The 14,867-nt window shown below is 31.6% G+C and overlaps 1 protein-coding gene across 1 annotated transcript in view; it reads right to left on the bottom strand.

The window, feature by feature from the left end:
* Window positions 1-12,921: 12,921 nt before the first annotated feature.
* LOC119606489 (protein obstructor-E) overlaps window positions 12,922-14,867 on the bottom strand; it is a 56,269-nt gene continuing 54,323 nt past the window's right edge. Inside the window, exons 5-6 of the mRNA XM_037960017.1 lie at window positions 13,188-13,584; window positions 12,922-13,118 (exon numbers count right to left, since the gene is read on the bottom strand). Coding sequence (XP_037815945.1) covers window positions 12,974-13,118; window positions 13,188-13,584 — 542 coding nt within the window. The 3' untranslated portion in view covers window positions 12,922-12,973. The remainder of the gene's footprint in view (window positions 13,119-13,187; window positions 13,585-14,867) is intronic.

Below are 14,867 nucleotides of genomic sequence, written 5' to 3'. Positions count from 1 at the left end.
ATAGTCTAGTCTATAGTCTAGTCATATAGTCTAGTCTATAGTCTAGTCTATAGTCTAGTCATAGTCTAGTCTATAGTCTAGTCTATAGTCTAGTCTATAGTCTAGTCTATAGTCTAGTCTATAGTCTAGTCTATAGTCTAGCTATAGTCTAGTCTATGTCTAGTCATAGTCTAGTCTATAGTCCTAGTCTATAGTCTAGTCTATAGTCTAGTCTATAGTTAGTCTATAGTCTAGTCTATAGTCTAGTCTATAGTCGTCTTAGTTAGTCTATAGTCTAGTCTATAGTCTAGTCTATAGTCTAGTCTATAGTCTAGTCTATAGTCTAGTCTATAGTCTAGTCTATAGTCTAGTCTATAGTCTAGTCTATAGTCTAGTCTATAGTCTAGTCTATAGTTCTAGTCTATAGTCTAGTCTATAGTCTAGTCTATAGTCTAGTCTATAGTCTAGTCTATAGTCTAGTTCTATAGTCTAGTCTATAGTCTAGTCTATAGTCTAGTCTATAGTCTAGTCTATAGTCTAGTCTATAGTCTAGTCTATAGTCTAGTCTATAGTCTAGTCTTAGTCTAGTCTATAGTCTAGTCTATAGTCTAGTCTATAGTCTAGTCTATAGTCTAGTCTATAGTCTAGTCTATAGTCTAGTCTATAGTCTAGTCTATAGTCTAGTCTATAGTCTAGTCTATAGTCTAGTCTATAGTCTAGTCTATAGTCTAGTCTATAGTCTAGTCTATAGTCTAGTCTAAAGTCTATTCTATAGTCTAGTCTATAGTCTAGTCTATAGTCTAGTCTATAGTCTAGTCTATAGTCTAGTCTATAGTCTAGTCTATAGTCTAGTCTATAGTCTAGTCTATAGTCTAGTCTATAGTCTAGTCTATAGTCTAGTCTATAGTCTAGTCTATAGTCTAGTCTATAGTCTAGTTAGTCTAGTCTATAGTCTAGTCTATAGTCTAGTCTATAGTCTAGTCTATAGTTAGTCTATAGTAGTCTATAGTCTAGTCTATAGTTAGTCTATAGTCTAGTCTATAGTCTAGTCTATAGTCTAGTCTATAGTCTAGTCTATAGTCTAGTCTATAGTCTAGTCTATAGTCTAGTCTATAGTCTAGTCTATAGTCTAGTCTATAGTCTAGTCTATAGTCTAGTCTATAGTCTAGTCTATAGTCTAGTCTATAGTCTACTCTATAGTCTAGTCTATAGTCTAGTCTATAGTCTAGTCTATAGTCTAGTCTATAGTCTAGTCTATAGTCTAGTCTATAGTCTAGTCTATAGTCTAGTCTATGTCTAGTCTATAGTCTAGTCTATAGTCTAGTATATAGTCTAGTCTATAGTCTAGTCTATAGTCTAGTCTAAAGTCTAGTCTATAGTCTAGTCTATAGTCTAGTCTATAGTCTAGTCTATAGTCTAGTCGATAGTCTAGTCTATAGTCTATTCTATAGTCTAGTCTATAGTCTAGTCTATAGTCTAGTCATAGTCTAGTCTATAGTCTAGTCTATAGTCTAGTCTATAGTCTAGTCTATATTCTAGTCTATAGTCCTGTATATAGTCTAGTCTATAGTCTAGTCTAAAAGTCTAGTCTATAGTCTAGTCTATAGTCTAGTCTATAGTCGAGTCTATAGTCTAGTCTATCGTCTAGTCGATAGTCTAGTCTATAGTCTAGTCTATAGGTCTAGTCTATAGTCTAGTCTATAGTCTAGCTCTATAGTCTAGTCTATAGTCTGGTCTATAGTCTAGTCTATATTCTAGTCTACAGTCTAGTCTATAGTCTAGTCTATAGTCTAGTCTATAGTCTAGTCTATAGTCTATATAGTATAGAACTGAACTAGAAACTAATATATATTCTGGTCTATAGTCTAGTCTATAGTCTGGTCTATTGTCAAGTATATAGTCTAGTCTATTCTATATTCTAGTCTATAGTCTAGTCTATAGTCTGGTCTAGTTGTCAGTCTATAGTCTAGTCTATTGTCAAGTCTATAGTCAAGTCTATTCTTTATTCTAGTCTATAATATAGTCTATAATCTATTCGATAGTGTTATAGTCTAGTTTATAGTCTAGTCTATAGTCTAGTCTATAGTCTAGTCTAGTCTAGTCTATAGTCTATAGTCTAGTCTATAGTCTAGTCTATAGTCCATAGTCTAGTCTAGTCTATAGTCTAGTCTAAAGTCTGTTCTCGCTTTTGTTAAATCTACTGGGCCGTTTGTATTCATTACTCCGTCAGTCACTAACACTAACAAATATACAACATTTAACCTTCTCAACAAAACTAACGGGAAAAGCGAAATAAACAAATATACGAATGTTTTCAACAACAACAATAACAAAGTAGTAGTAGATATAATTTAAGTGATGAATAGACAACAGCAAATACAGACATACTAGAAATATTATTGATGCACTGTTATATACTCCCTTTCCTCCTTTTACTGTTTTTACTAACTGATTGAGTTTATTCTATTAGTTTATATCATGTATGTATGTGTGAGAGGAAGTAAAAACTATTTAGCGTAATGAATGTGATTCATACGTTAAATTATGCAAAATCAACAGAAAAAAAAAATACCAACAAAAGTAGGAAAATAGAAAAATAAACAAATTACTAAATTGCTAGAGAAATGCATGAGTAGTTGTTTGTATTCTTTTGGCATAATTTCATTAAGATGAGTTTTCCAATGACACATACTCCAAAGAAAAGTATTTATGTGAACAACATTGTTGTAGTTTAAATTAGTTAAAGGAATTTTTTTTGCAAGTTTTTGATTTCAGACTATGGGAAAATTTGAATTTGTAATTTAAAATTAACAAAATTTTTTGAATTTGCCTTGAAGGTCTTGAACATATGTTGGTTTTTAAGTTTAGTAAAAGATAATAAATGATTTATTTTTGTTTTTTTTTTTTTTTTTTGTTTAGTCCCAAAAATTAAACTTGTCTAGAAAGTTTTTTAGAACTTATGTTGCTTTCTTTTGCTGTGCCTAATGGGTCTTCTTAATAGAATGTCTAACTTATTTGCCTAAACATTTTGTCCATTAGAAAAGGTGAAAAGTTTATCAAACTTATTAAACGATGATTAAATAGTTTTATTTGGGAGTTACATTTTTTTGGTTGAGAAATAAATTTTGGGGAAAAACCTTTTTCCATTTCATTGCTTATTGTTAAATTTAGTTGAATTTCTTTAATAACAGCACCGGAAATACATATTTTATTTATAATATTTTATGCTTTTAGTTGTCGTTTTTTTTCAATTGTTTAAATAAGTTTGTCTCTAGTATTTACACATTTATGGCAAATTTTCAAAATCCATTAAATGCTTTTAAAAACAAAAATTTCAAATATTTATAAAATATACCAAATATACACTCAAGTTTTTACACACACATACAAATACATTTTCAAGTAGACATTTAAATATTGTTGCATATGAATTGCTAGGAATACAGGGTGTAAACCAGCAAACAAGATAAATACCTAAAACGAAGTCCTTAGACTAATTAACGTCATAACCTCTGTATTATCATTGTCTAACTTCTCTTCTCTTAATATCTAATTTTTAACTTATCCCTTTAAATTCTTCCCTAAATTCGTGCCAAACATTTATGTTTGCTGGGCTATTTCCTAAACAAACTCAATAATTTTTTTGGTTCTTTACTTATTTAGTTAGTGTAAATGTTGCTGAAATACCCCAGAAAATAAAATAGAAAAATTGTTTAAAACAAATAAAAAAAAAAAAAACATTTTTATAAATTTATGAACTATTAAGAGATTTCCAAAAAAATATTTACTAAAATATTACAACATGATATACTACTAAAGTGCAATACTATATAAAGAATAAATTTGTTGGGTTTGAGAGTTAGTAAAAAGCAGTAAAATCGTTTCGACTTCAGGCTTCACTATAATCAGAACTATTCACTACATTACCATCTGTACAATATACCAAACTACAGTTAAGACTATATGACAGACTCTAATAAATATGTATGTATGTATGGTGTGGTCTAGGGTCTGGTTTAAAGACAATAGTCTCGACTATAATTCGATCTATAGGCACGAATATATTCTGGTCTATAGTATCCATCATAGGCTATGGCAATAGTCTAGTATGTAGTTCTCGGCTTTAGTCTGGTCTGTAGAGTCGACTATATACATCAAATCCGAAAAAATACACCTAGGAACATTATCGGGTCTGTCGTTCACTCCTTATCCAGTGCCTCAGGTGCGAAACGAACCCACCACCTACGGTATTCTAGACAAGAACATTAACACTAGTCTGGTCGAGTCTAGTCTATAGTCTAGTCTATAGTCTAGTCTATAGTCCTAGTCTATAGTCTAGTCTATAGTCTAGTCTATAGTCTAGTCTATAGTCTAGTCTATAGTCTAGTCTATAGTCTAGTCTATAGTCTAGTCTATAGTCTAGTCTAGTCTAGTCTATAGTCTAGTCTATAGTCTAGTCTATAGTCTAGTCTATAGTCTAGTCTATAGTCTATAGTATAGTCTAGTCTATAGTCTAGTCTATATCCGTCTATAGTCTAGTCTATAGTCCTAGGTCTATAGTCTAGTCTATGTCTAGTCTATAGTCTAGTCTATAGTCTAGTCTATAGTCTAGTCTATAGTCTAGTCTATAGTCTAGTCTATAGTCTAGTCTATAGTCTAGTCTATAGTCTAGTCTATAGTCTAGTCTATAGTATAGTCTATAGTCTAGTCTATAGTCTAGTCTATAGTAGTCTATAGTCTAGTCTATAGTCTAGTCTATAGTCTAGTCTATAGTCTAGTCTAGTCTATAGTCTAGTCTATAGTATAGTCTAGTCTATAGTCTAGTCTATAGTCTAGTCTATAGTCTAGTCTATAGTCTAGTCTATAGTCTAGTCTATAGTCTAGTCTATAGTCTAGTCTAGTCTATAGTCTAGTCTATAGTCTAGTCTATAGTCTAGTCTATAGTCTAGTCTATAGTCTAGTCTATAGTCTAGTCTATAGTCTAGTCTATAGTCTAGTCTATAGTCTAGTCATAGTCTAGTCTACAGTCTAGTCTATAGTATATAGTCTAGTATATAGTCTAGTATATAGTCTAGTCTATAGTCTAGTCTATAGTCTAGTCTATAGTCTAGTCTATAGTCTAGTCTATAGTCTAGTCTATAGTCTAGTCTATATTCTAGTCTATAGTCTAGTCGATAGTCTAGTCCTATAGTCTAGTCTATAGTCTAGTCTATAGTCCTAGTCTATAGTCTAGTCTATGTCTAGTCTATAGTCTAGTCTATAGTCTAGTCTATAGTCCTATAGTATAGTCTATGTCTAGTATATAGTCTAGTCTATAGTCTAGTCTATAGTCTAGTCTATAGTCCTAGTCTATAGTCCTAGTCTATAGTCTAGTCTAATAGTCTAGTCTATAGTCTAGTCTATAGTCTAGTCTATAGTCTAGTCTATAGTCCTAGTCTTATAGTCTAGTCTATGTCTAGTTCATAGTCCTAGTCTATAGTCTAGTCTATAGTCTAGTCTATAGTCTAGTCTATAGTCTAGTCTATAGTCTAGTCTACAGTCTAGTCCTATAGTATATAGTCTAGTATATAGTCTAGTATATAGTCTAGTATATAGTCAGTCTATAGTCTAGTCTTAGTCTAGTCTATAGTCTAGTCTATAGTCTAGTCTATAGTCCTAGTCTATAGTCCTAAGTCTATAGTCTAGTCTATAGTCTAGTCTATAGTCTAGTCCTATAGTCCTAGGTCTATAGTCTAGTCTATAGCTAGTCTATAGTCTAGTCTATAGTCTAGTCTATAGTCTAGTCCTATAGTCTAGTCTATAGTCTAGTCTATAGTCTAGTCTATAGTCTAGTCTATAGTCTAGTCTATAGTCTAGTCTATAGTCTAGTCTATAGTCTAGTCTATAGTCTAGTCTATAGTCTAGTCTATAGTCTAGTCTATAGTCTAGTCTATAGTCTAGTCTATAGTCTAGTTCGTATAGTCTAGTCTATAGTCTAGTCTATAGTCTAGTCTATAGTCTAGTCTATAGTCTAGTCTATAGTCTAGTCCTATAGTCTAGTCTATAGTCTAGTCTATAGTCTAGTCTATAGTCTAGTCTATAGGTCCTAGTCTATAGTCCTAGTCTATAGTCTAGTCTATAGTCTAGTCTATAGTCTAGTCTATAGTCTAGTCTATAGTCTAGTCTATAGTCTAGTCTATAGTCTAGTCTATGGTCTAGTCTATAGTCTAGTCTATAGTCTAGCTGATAGTCCTAGTCTATAGTACTAAGTCTATAGTCTAGTTATAGTAGTCCTATAGTCTCGTCTATACTCAGTCTAATAGTCTGGTCATATAGGCCTAGTCTATAGTCTAGTCCGAATAGTTCATGTCTATAGTCTTTAGTCTATAGTCTAGTCTATAGTCTAGTCTATAGTCCTAGTCTATATCTAGTCTATAGTCTAGTCTATAGTCTAGTCCTTATAGTCCTAGTCTATAGTCCTAGATAGTCATAGTCCTAGTCTTGATTAGTTCCTAGTCTATAGTCCTAGTCTATAGTCTGTCTATAGTCCTAGTCTATAGTCTAGTCTATAGTCTAGTCTATAGTCTAGGTCTATAGTCTAAGTCTTCTATAGGCTAGTCTATAGTCTAGTCTATAGTCTAGTCTATAGTCCTAGTCTATAGTCTAGTCTATCGTCTATTCTATAGTCTAGTCTAAGTCCTAGTCTATAAGTCTAGTCTATTAGCTAGTCGATAGTCCTAGTTCTATAGTCTAGGCGATAGGCTACGTCTATAGTCTAGTCCTATTAGTCTAAAGTCTATAGTATAGTCCGAATAGTCTAGTCTATAGTCTAGTCTATAGTCTAGTCTATAGTCTAGTATATAGTCTGTCTATAGTCTAGTCTATAGTCTAGTCTATAGTCTAGTCTATTAGCTATAGTCTAGTCTATAGTCTAGTCTATAGTCTAGTCTATAGTATAGTCTATAGTCTAGTCTATAGTCTAGTCTATAGTTAGTCTTAGTCTAGTCTATAGTCTAGTCTATAGTCTAGTCTATAGTCTAGTCTATGGTCTAGTCTATAGTCTAGTCTATAGTCTAGTCTATAGTCTATAGTCTAGTCTATAGTATAGTCTATAGTCTAGTCTATAGTCTAGTCTAGTACTCTAGTCTATAGTCTGGTCTATAGTCTAGTCTATAGTCTAGTCTATAGTCTAGTCTATAGTCTAGTCTATAGTTTAGTCTATAGTCTAGTCTATAGTCTAGTCTATAGTCTAGTCTATAGTCTAGTCTATAGTCTAGTCTATAGTCTAGTCTATAGTCTAGTTTATAGTCTAGTCTATAGTCTAGTATATGTCTAGTATATAGTCTTGTCTATAGTCTAGTCTATAGTCTAGTCTATAGTCTAGTCTATAGTCTAGTCTATAGTCTAGTCTATAGTCTAGTCTATAGTCTAGTCTATAGTCTAGTCTATAGTCTAGTCTATAGTCTAGTCTATAGTCTAGTCTATAGTCTAGTCTATAGTCTAGTCTATAGTCTAGTCTATAGTCTAGTCTATAGTCTAGTCTATAGTCTAGTCTATAGTCTAGTCTATAGTCTAGTCTATAGTCTAGTCTATAGTCTAGTCTATAGTCTAGTCTATAGTATAGTCTTAGTCTAGTCTAGTCTAGTCTATAGTCTAGTCTATAGTCTAGTCTATAGTCTAGTCTATAGTCTAGTCTATAGTCTAGTCTATAGTCTAGTCTATAGTCTAGTCTACAGTCTAGTCTACAGTCTAGTCTATAGTCTAGTCTACAGTCTAGTCTACAGTCTAGTCTATAGTCTAGTCTATAGTCTAGTCTATAGCATAGTCTAGTCTATAGTCTAGTCTATAGTCTAGTCTATAGTCTAGTCTATAGTCTAGTCTATAGTCTAGTCTATAGTCTAGTCTATAGTATAGTCTATAGTCTAGTCTATAGTCTAGTCTGCAGTCTAGTCTATAGTTTAGTCTATAGTCTAGTCTATAGTCTAGTCTATAGCATAGTCTAGTCTATAGTCTAGTCTATTCTCGTCTATGGTCTAGTCTATAGTCTAGTCTACAGTCTAGTCTATAGTCTAGTCTATAGTCTAGTCTATAGTCTAGTCTATAGTCTAGTCTATGGTCTAGTCTATGGTCTAGTCTATAGTCTAGTCTACAGTCTAGTCTATAGTCTAGTCTATAGTCTTTAGTCTAGTCTTTAGTCTAGTCTATAGTCTAGTCTATAGTCTAGTCTATAGTCTAGTCTATAGTCTAGTCTATAGTCTAGTCTATAGTCTAGTCTATAGTCTAGTCTATAGTCTAGTCTATAGTCTAGTCTATAGTCTAGTCTATAGTCTAGTCTATAGTCTAGTCTAGTTAGTCTATAGTCTAGTCTAGTCTATAGTCTAGTCTATGTCTAGTCTATTGTCTAGTCTATATTCTAGTCTATAGTCTCGTTTATTGTCTGGTCTGTGGTCTAGTCTTTATTATTTTATTTTTTTGTATAGGGCTCTTTTTAAATCTCTATAATCTGCAGCTTTTTCCATTCTATTATTATTTATTTTTTTTATCTAATTTTGTTGTTGTTGTAACTTATACATATTCGTAAATTTTTTGCAAAACGCCCAATATAAAAAATACTAGTTATTATTTATTGTAAATTCATAAATAAATAAAGTTATTTTTCCATTCTGGTTTGGGAAAAATGCTTTTAATTGTTATGGCTTTTAGACAATTAGAAAATAAATATGCTAAAAATTTGTTTAAATAATAATAAAAAAGCATATCTTAACACTCTACTTTTAAAAAAATATTAAGTTTCTTAATTTAACTTAAAAAATACAAATATAAATAATAAATATTTACGATATAAATTTTTAATAAAAAAAAAACAATTTCAGTTTATAACAAATTACTATTCAATTAGTACTCAAGTGAAATGCTTTATATGTATTTTTTAGGAATTATAAAAAATCTATTTAAAAGAATGTGGAAAAGTTAACAAATCCCCTAATTAAAGATTAAACAATTAGTTTATGTTTTTTTAAATTAAAAGAAAAAAATTAAATAATTTTTATATGTGTATATTAATACTTTTTAGAAAAATATAACTATTGATACCATTGCAAAGTTCAAAAGTCATTACACTGTGTCAGTTTTTATTATTATCGATTACATGGCTTAAACTTGTAGGTTATAGACAGCAACTAAAAAATCCACAAGATTTAGTTTAACAAACTAATTACAAACTAATGTAAGTTTATGCGACAGATAATATACATAAAACATAAGAAAAATGTCTGAAAATGAAGTCAAACAACTGATAAATAGTTATCTTTGTTAATGCAGTATAGTCCAGGCTAGTATTAAGACCCCACGCCAGACTATAGTACAGAATATAGAATATACTATAATCCATGCTACAAAGTAGGCAATAGTCAAGACTCAAGACTAGAATGTGGTCTAGATCATAGACTAATCCTGACTAAAGAATTGACTATAGAATAGACTATAGTTTACACTATAGACAGGACTATAATCCAGACCATATATTAGACTTTATTCTAGACTACAGAATTAAAAATAGTCCAGACTTTAGTTCTACTACAGTCTAGACTATCGTCTAAATATAGTTCAGACTATAGTCCTTGATATAGAGTAGACAACAGTCAAGACTCTAGATTAGAATGTAGTCTAGATCATAGATTAGTCCAGACTGTAGAATAGTCTATAGTTTACACTATAGACAGGACTATAGTCCAAACCATAGACTAGACTTAATTCTTATAGTCCTACTACAGACTAGGCTATCGTCCAAATATAGACAATACTATAATTCAGACTATAGTCTATGCTATAGAGTAGACAATAGTTAAGACTCTACATTAGAATGTAGTCTGGATCATATACTAGACTTTATTCTAGACAATAGTCAAGACTCTACATTAGAATGTAGTCTGGATCATATACTAGACTTTATTCTAGACTACAGAATTCAAAATAGTCCAGACTCTAGTCCTACTACAGACTAGACTATCATCTAAATATAGTTCAGACTAAAGTCCATGCTATAGAGTAGACAACAGTCAAGACTCTAGATTAGAATGTAGTCTAGATCATAGATTAGTCCAGACTTTAGAATTGTCTATAGTTTATACTATAGACAGGATTATAATCCAGACCATAGACTACACTCTATTGTAGACTATAGAATACAATATAGTCCCGATTCTAGTCCTATTGAGTTCAGACTAGCGTCCAAACTATAGACAGACTTTAGACTAAACTAAAGCTCACACTGTAGACTATAAGACTATACTATACTAGGCTATAGAATAGACTACAGTCCAGACTATAGGCTATACTATAGATCAGACTATAGAACAAACTATATTCTAGACTATAGACCAAACTATAGTTCACACTATAGACTTCATAGAGAGTTCTGTATTATGGACTATAGACTAGTATAATGATAATGTTTTAGACTAAAAAGTAGACTAAAGTCCAGACTATAGACTATACTATGGACCAAATTATAGAATAGAGATACCATCATAATGGGAATGAAAAATAGCACATCTTAGAAACTGCAACAGCTAAAGACCTCATAATGTTTACGGACATTTTTGCCATTAGAGTTAGAATTTTGCAGGGGCAATTTTGTCATTAATGTATAGTTTTGGGGAATAAATTAACGGATTGGCAATAGAGGGCGTAGCACTTTCCATTTGAATGATATAGAAAAATTCGTATATTTGGGAAGACATTCATATTCATATTCATACATATTAATGTAAACCTTTCTGTAATAAATTGGCGGATTAACTATAGGGGGTGTGGCACTTCCCATATGAATAAAATAGAAAAAATCGTATATTTAGGAAGACATTAGAGATAGAATTGTCAAATTTTTCAGGGGAAACTTTGACATTAATGTAAAATATTGGTTAATAAATTGGCGGTTTAGCAATAGAGGGCGTGGCACCTCCCTTTTAAATGAAATAGAAAAAATTTTTATATCTAGGAAACCATTAGAAATAGAATTGTCAAATTTTACACGGTTAACATTGACATCCATAAAAACGTTTGGGTAATAAATTAGCGGATTAACAATAAAGGGCGTGGCACCTCCCATTTGAATGAAATAGAAAAATTCGTATATTTGGGAAGACATTAGAGATAGAATAATCAAATTTTACATATTAACAACAACATTGACATCCATATGAACCTATTTCTCCTATACCCACCTTAAAGTATACCAATCGACTCAGAGTCGATTTGGCTATGTTCGTCTGTCCGTCTGTCCATCCATCCATCCATCTGTCTGGCTATCTGTCTGTATGTATGTCTGTCTGTCTGTCTGTATTTCTGTCTGTCCGTCTATGTGTCAAAGACGAAGCCTCAAATAGGACTTTTGAACTCATAAATATGTTAAATGTTCTTGTATCTCTCAAAAAATTGACAAAACTTAGTTTTTTATCTGTCTGTCTGTCTGTCTTTCTGTCTGTGTCCGTCTATGTGTCAAAGACTAAGCCTCAAATAGGGCTTTTGAACTCATAAAAATGTTCTTGTATCTCTCAAAAAATTGGCAAAACTTAGTTTTATATAAGTCTTAATGCGAATGATGATTTTCGTTATGATCGGACATCTTTCGACCCTAATCAAAGTCCTCTTCAGAAAATGATTTAATGCTCAAAATTCACTTAAAAACACTAATATCACGATGATATTCTACATAAATAACTTGTTGATGTAAATCATTCTACCACAATTTATAAGGATAGGACCATATTAACCTGCTCCTTGTTAACTCCTCTTACTTGTTGTTCTTCAAATGTTACTTTTGGTACTCTAGCTAAGTAATGAACAAATTTCAATAAATTTTAATTATTCCATACAATAACTTAATTGTTTTTAAGAATAAACAAACAGTGTCCTTTAATATTAACTTTTAAAGTTACTGTTCTTCAATTTATTGTTATCTACCCATCAAATACTACCTTAAACTTTAACAAAAACACAACAGAATCATAAAAAATATGTGCATACTTATCGAGACGCCAGTGAGCTTATCTTAACTTATTTTTATTATTTACTATTTTTTTTCTCTTAGAACCAAAATGTATTAACAATCTTATTTTTTTTTTGCTCCTGATACTTTTAACAGTTTGATAGCAAAACTAGCAATACTTAAAACTGTAGCATACTTAAAGGGGTGGGCAAGGAATGGAGAGGAAAATAATACGTAAATATTTGTTTTTGTTTTACATTACAACTGTATGGTTGTTTATGCTGATGATGTTGTTGTTGCAAGCAGAAACTCTTTAGAAAAATACATTAAATGTATGAGTATTTTGAGTAGTATTAGTAATAGTAGTAGATGCAACTAACTATTTAAACTTTATGTGGCACATTCACTCATTCATAGCATTGAGTTTTGGAGTTTTTTTTTTTTTTTTGCTTCTTTTGAAGTATGAGTCTGCTTTATGGCAAGTTTTTTTAAGAAGATTTTATATTCTCTATCTGGCATAAACTGAGATTTATGCATTTTTATCATAAATTCTACAGCAGTAACGATTTTATTATGAGCCATATAAACGTTTTTTTTCTTATGGTATTTTGCAACATATTTTCAGGGTGATTATAATAATGACATTGATGAGATGAATCATGTAAATGGCAATAATGATGATGAGATTGTTAACAATGATGAATTTTTATTTAAACTTTTACTTAAAGTTGGCAAAATGTTAAGGTTAGTTATGTTAAAGTAGTGACTCACTAAATTTAGTTATAAATTCAAAATTACCTTTTTCACATCCAAAGAAAACTTAAACAATTTTCTTTAATTTTTAATAAAAATTTAAATTTTTACTTTTTTTTTCTTCTTCGCACTCAAATAAAACAAAATTTAACAAAAAACTTTAAAAATTTACAATTAACTTGTTTTTTTTTTACAAACCTAAAGCTAAACGTTACTTTTTCTTATGAATTTTAAAAGCCAGCCCTTAGGCGCTTTTTGCCCCAAAATAAATTATTACTCTTCCTCCTCCTCAGCCACTACACGGGAAGTTTTACGTCTAGAAGGACCACGTACACGTTGTGGTTTCTTTTCTTTGGGTTTAGGATTTTCCAATTCCTCTAATTCGGCATCGGTTAAGCGATCCTTATACCAATCGGCACTATACAATAAGAAAAAAAAACAAAAATTAAAAAAAAACCCTTTAAATACCTCCCCCCAAACCACTCACCATTCTGGTACATTACGAGACCATTCACAATGTTTCTTCTCATCATCGAATACTTGACCCAATTTGCAACCATTTCTACGGGGTATTTCACCATTAACGCACACATAGAAGAATTGACAATCATCGGGATCGGCATAACGGGGATGAGTAGCTGCCTCAGTTTCATTTACTTTAGGGCATTCAAATTCGAAAATATCTTCAGATTTGCAACCGGTAACACCAACCTCATCGGGCCAAGTGCAAATGCCAGTTTTGGGATTGAATACCAGACCTGAGGGGCAGGTGATCATATTGAATTGACCATCGACACAGTAGTAGAATTTATCGCAAATTCCGGGTTTCTCATGGCCGAAGTAGCCATTTTTGCGGGGACAATGTTGGGAAGGTTGAGGAGTTTCTGAAAGAGAAAAAAAAAAAAAACAATAAAAAACATGTTAGAAACTTAAATAATCCAAAGAAATATAGTATATACAAAATTAGACTATAGACTAGACTATAGAAAAACTAGACAGATTTCACTATAAATTTGACTAGATTACAGATTACACTAGATTAGCCTATATAGAAGATGTAGTATATAGTCTACAGTTTAGTCTAGTCTACAGTCCAGTAGACTTGTATAGTCTAAAGTCTAGTTTATAGTCTAGTCTACAGTATAGTCAATAGTCTAGTCTATAGTCTAGTCTATAGTCTAGTCTATAGTCTAGTCTATAGTCTAGTCTATAGTCTAGTCTATAGTCTAGTCTATAGTCTAGTCTATAGTCTAGTCTATAGTCTAGTCTATAGTCTAGTCTATAGTCTAGTCTATAGTCTAGTCTATAGTCTAGTCTATAGTCTAGTCTATAGTCTAGTCTATAGTCTAGTCTATAGTCTAGTCTATAGTCTAGTCTACAGTCTAGTCTATAGTCTAGTCTATAGTCTAGTCTATAGTCTAGTCTATAGTCTAGTCTATAGTCTAGTCTATAGTCTAGTCTATAGTCTAGTCTATAGTCTAGTCTATAGTCTAGTCTATAGTCTAGTCTATAGTCTAGTCTATAGTCTAGTCTATAGTCTAGTCTATAGTCTAGTCTATAGTCTAGTCTATAGTCTAGTCTATAGTCTAGTCTATAGTCTAGTCTATAGTCTAGTCTATAGTCTAGTCTATAGTCTAGTCTATAGTCTAGTCTATAGTCTAGTCTATAGTCTAGTCTATAGTCTAGTCTATAGTCTAGTCTATAGTCTAGTCTATAGTCTAGTCTATAGTCTAGTCTATAGTCTAGTCTATAGTCTAGTCTATAGTCTAGTCTATAGTCTAGTCTATAGTCTAGTCTATAGTCTAGTCTATAGTCTAGTCTATAGTCTAGTCTATAGTCTAGTCTATAGTCTAGTCTATAGTCTAGTCTATAGTCTAGTCTATAGTCTAGTCTATAGTCTAGTCTATAGTCTAGTCTATAGTCTAGTCTATAGTCTAGTCTATAGTCTAGTCTATAGTCTAGTCTATAGTCTAGTCTATAGTCTAGTCTATAGTCTAGTCTATAGTCTAGTCTATAGTCTAGTCTATAGTCTAGTCTATAGTCTAGTCTATAGTCTAGTCTATAGTCTAGTCTATAGTCTAGTCTATAGTCTAGTCTATAGTCTAGTCTATAGTCTAGTCTATAGTCTAGTCTATAGTCTAGTCTATAGTCTAGTCTATAGTCTAGT

This window comes from Lucilia sericata, unplaced genomic scaffold (assembly GCF_015586225.1).
Source record: "Lucilia sericata isolate MDLA Ls3-8-SP2 unplaced genomic scaffold, ASM1558622v1 Contig000593F_arrow, whole genome shotgun sequence".
In the NCBI taxonomy this organism is placed as follows: Eukaryota; Metazoa; Arthropoda; class Insecta; order Diptera; family Calliphoridae; genus Lucilia; species Lucilia sericata.
This window is presented reverse-complemented; position numbering and strand designations above follow the sequence as displayed.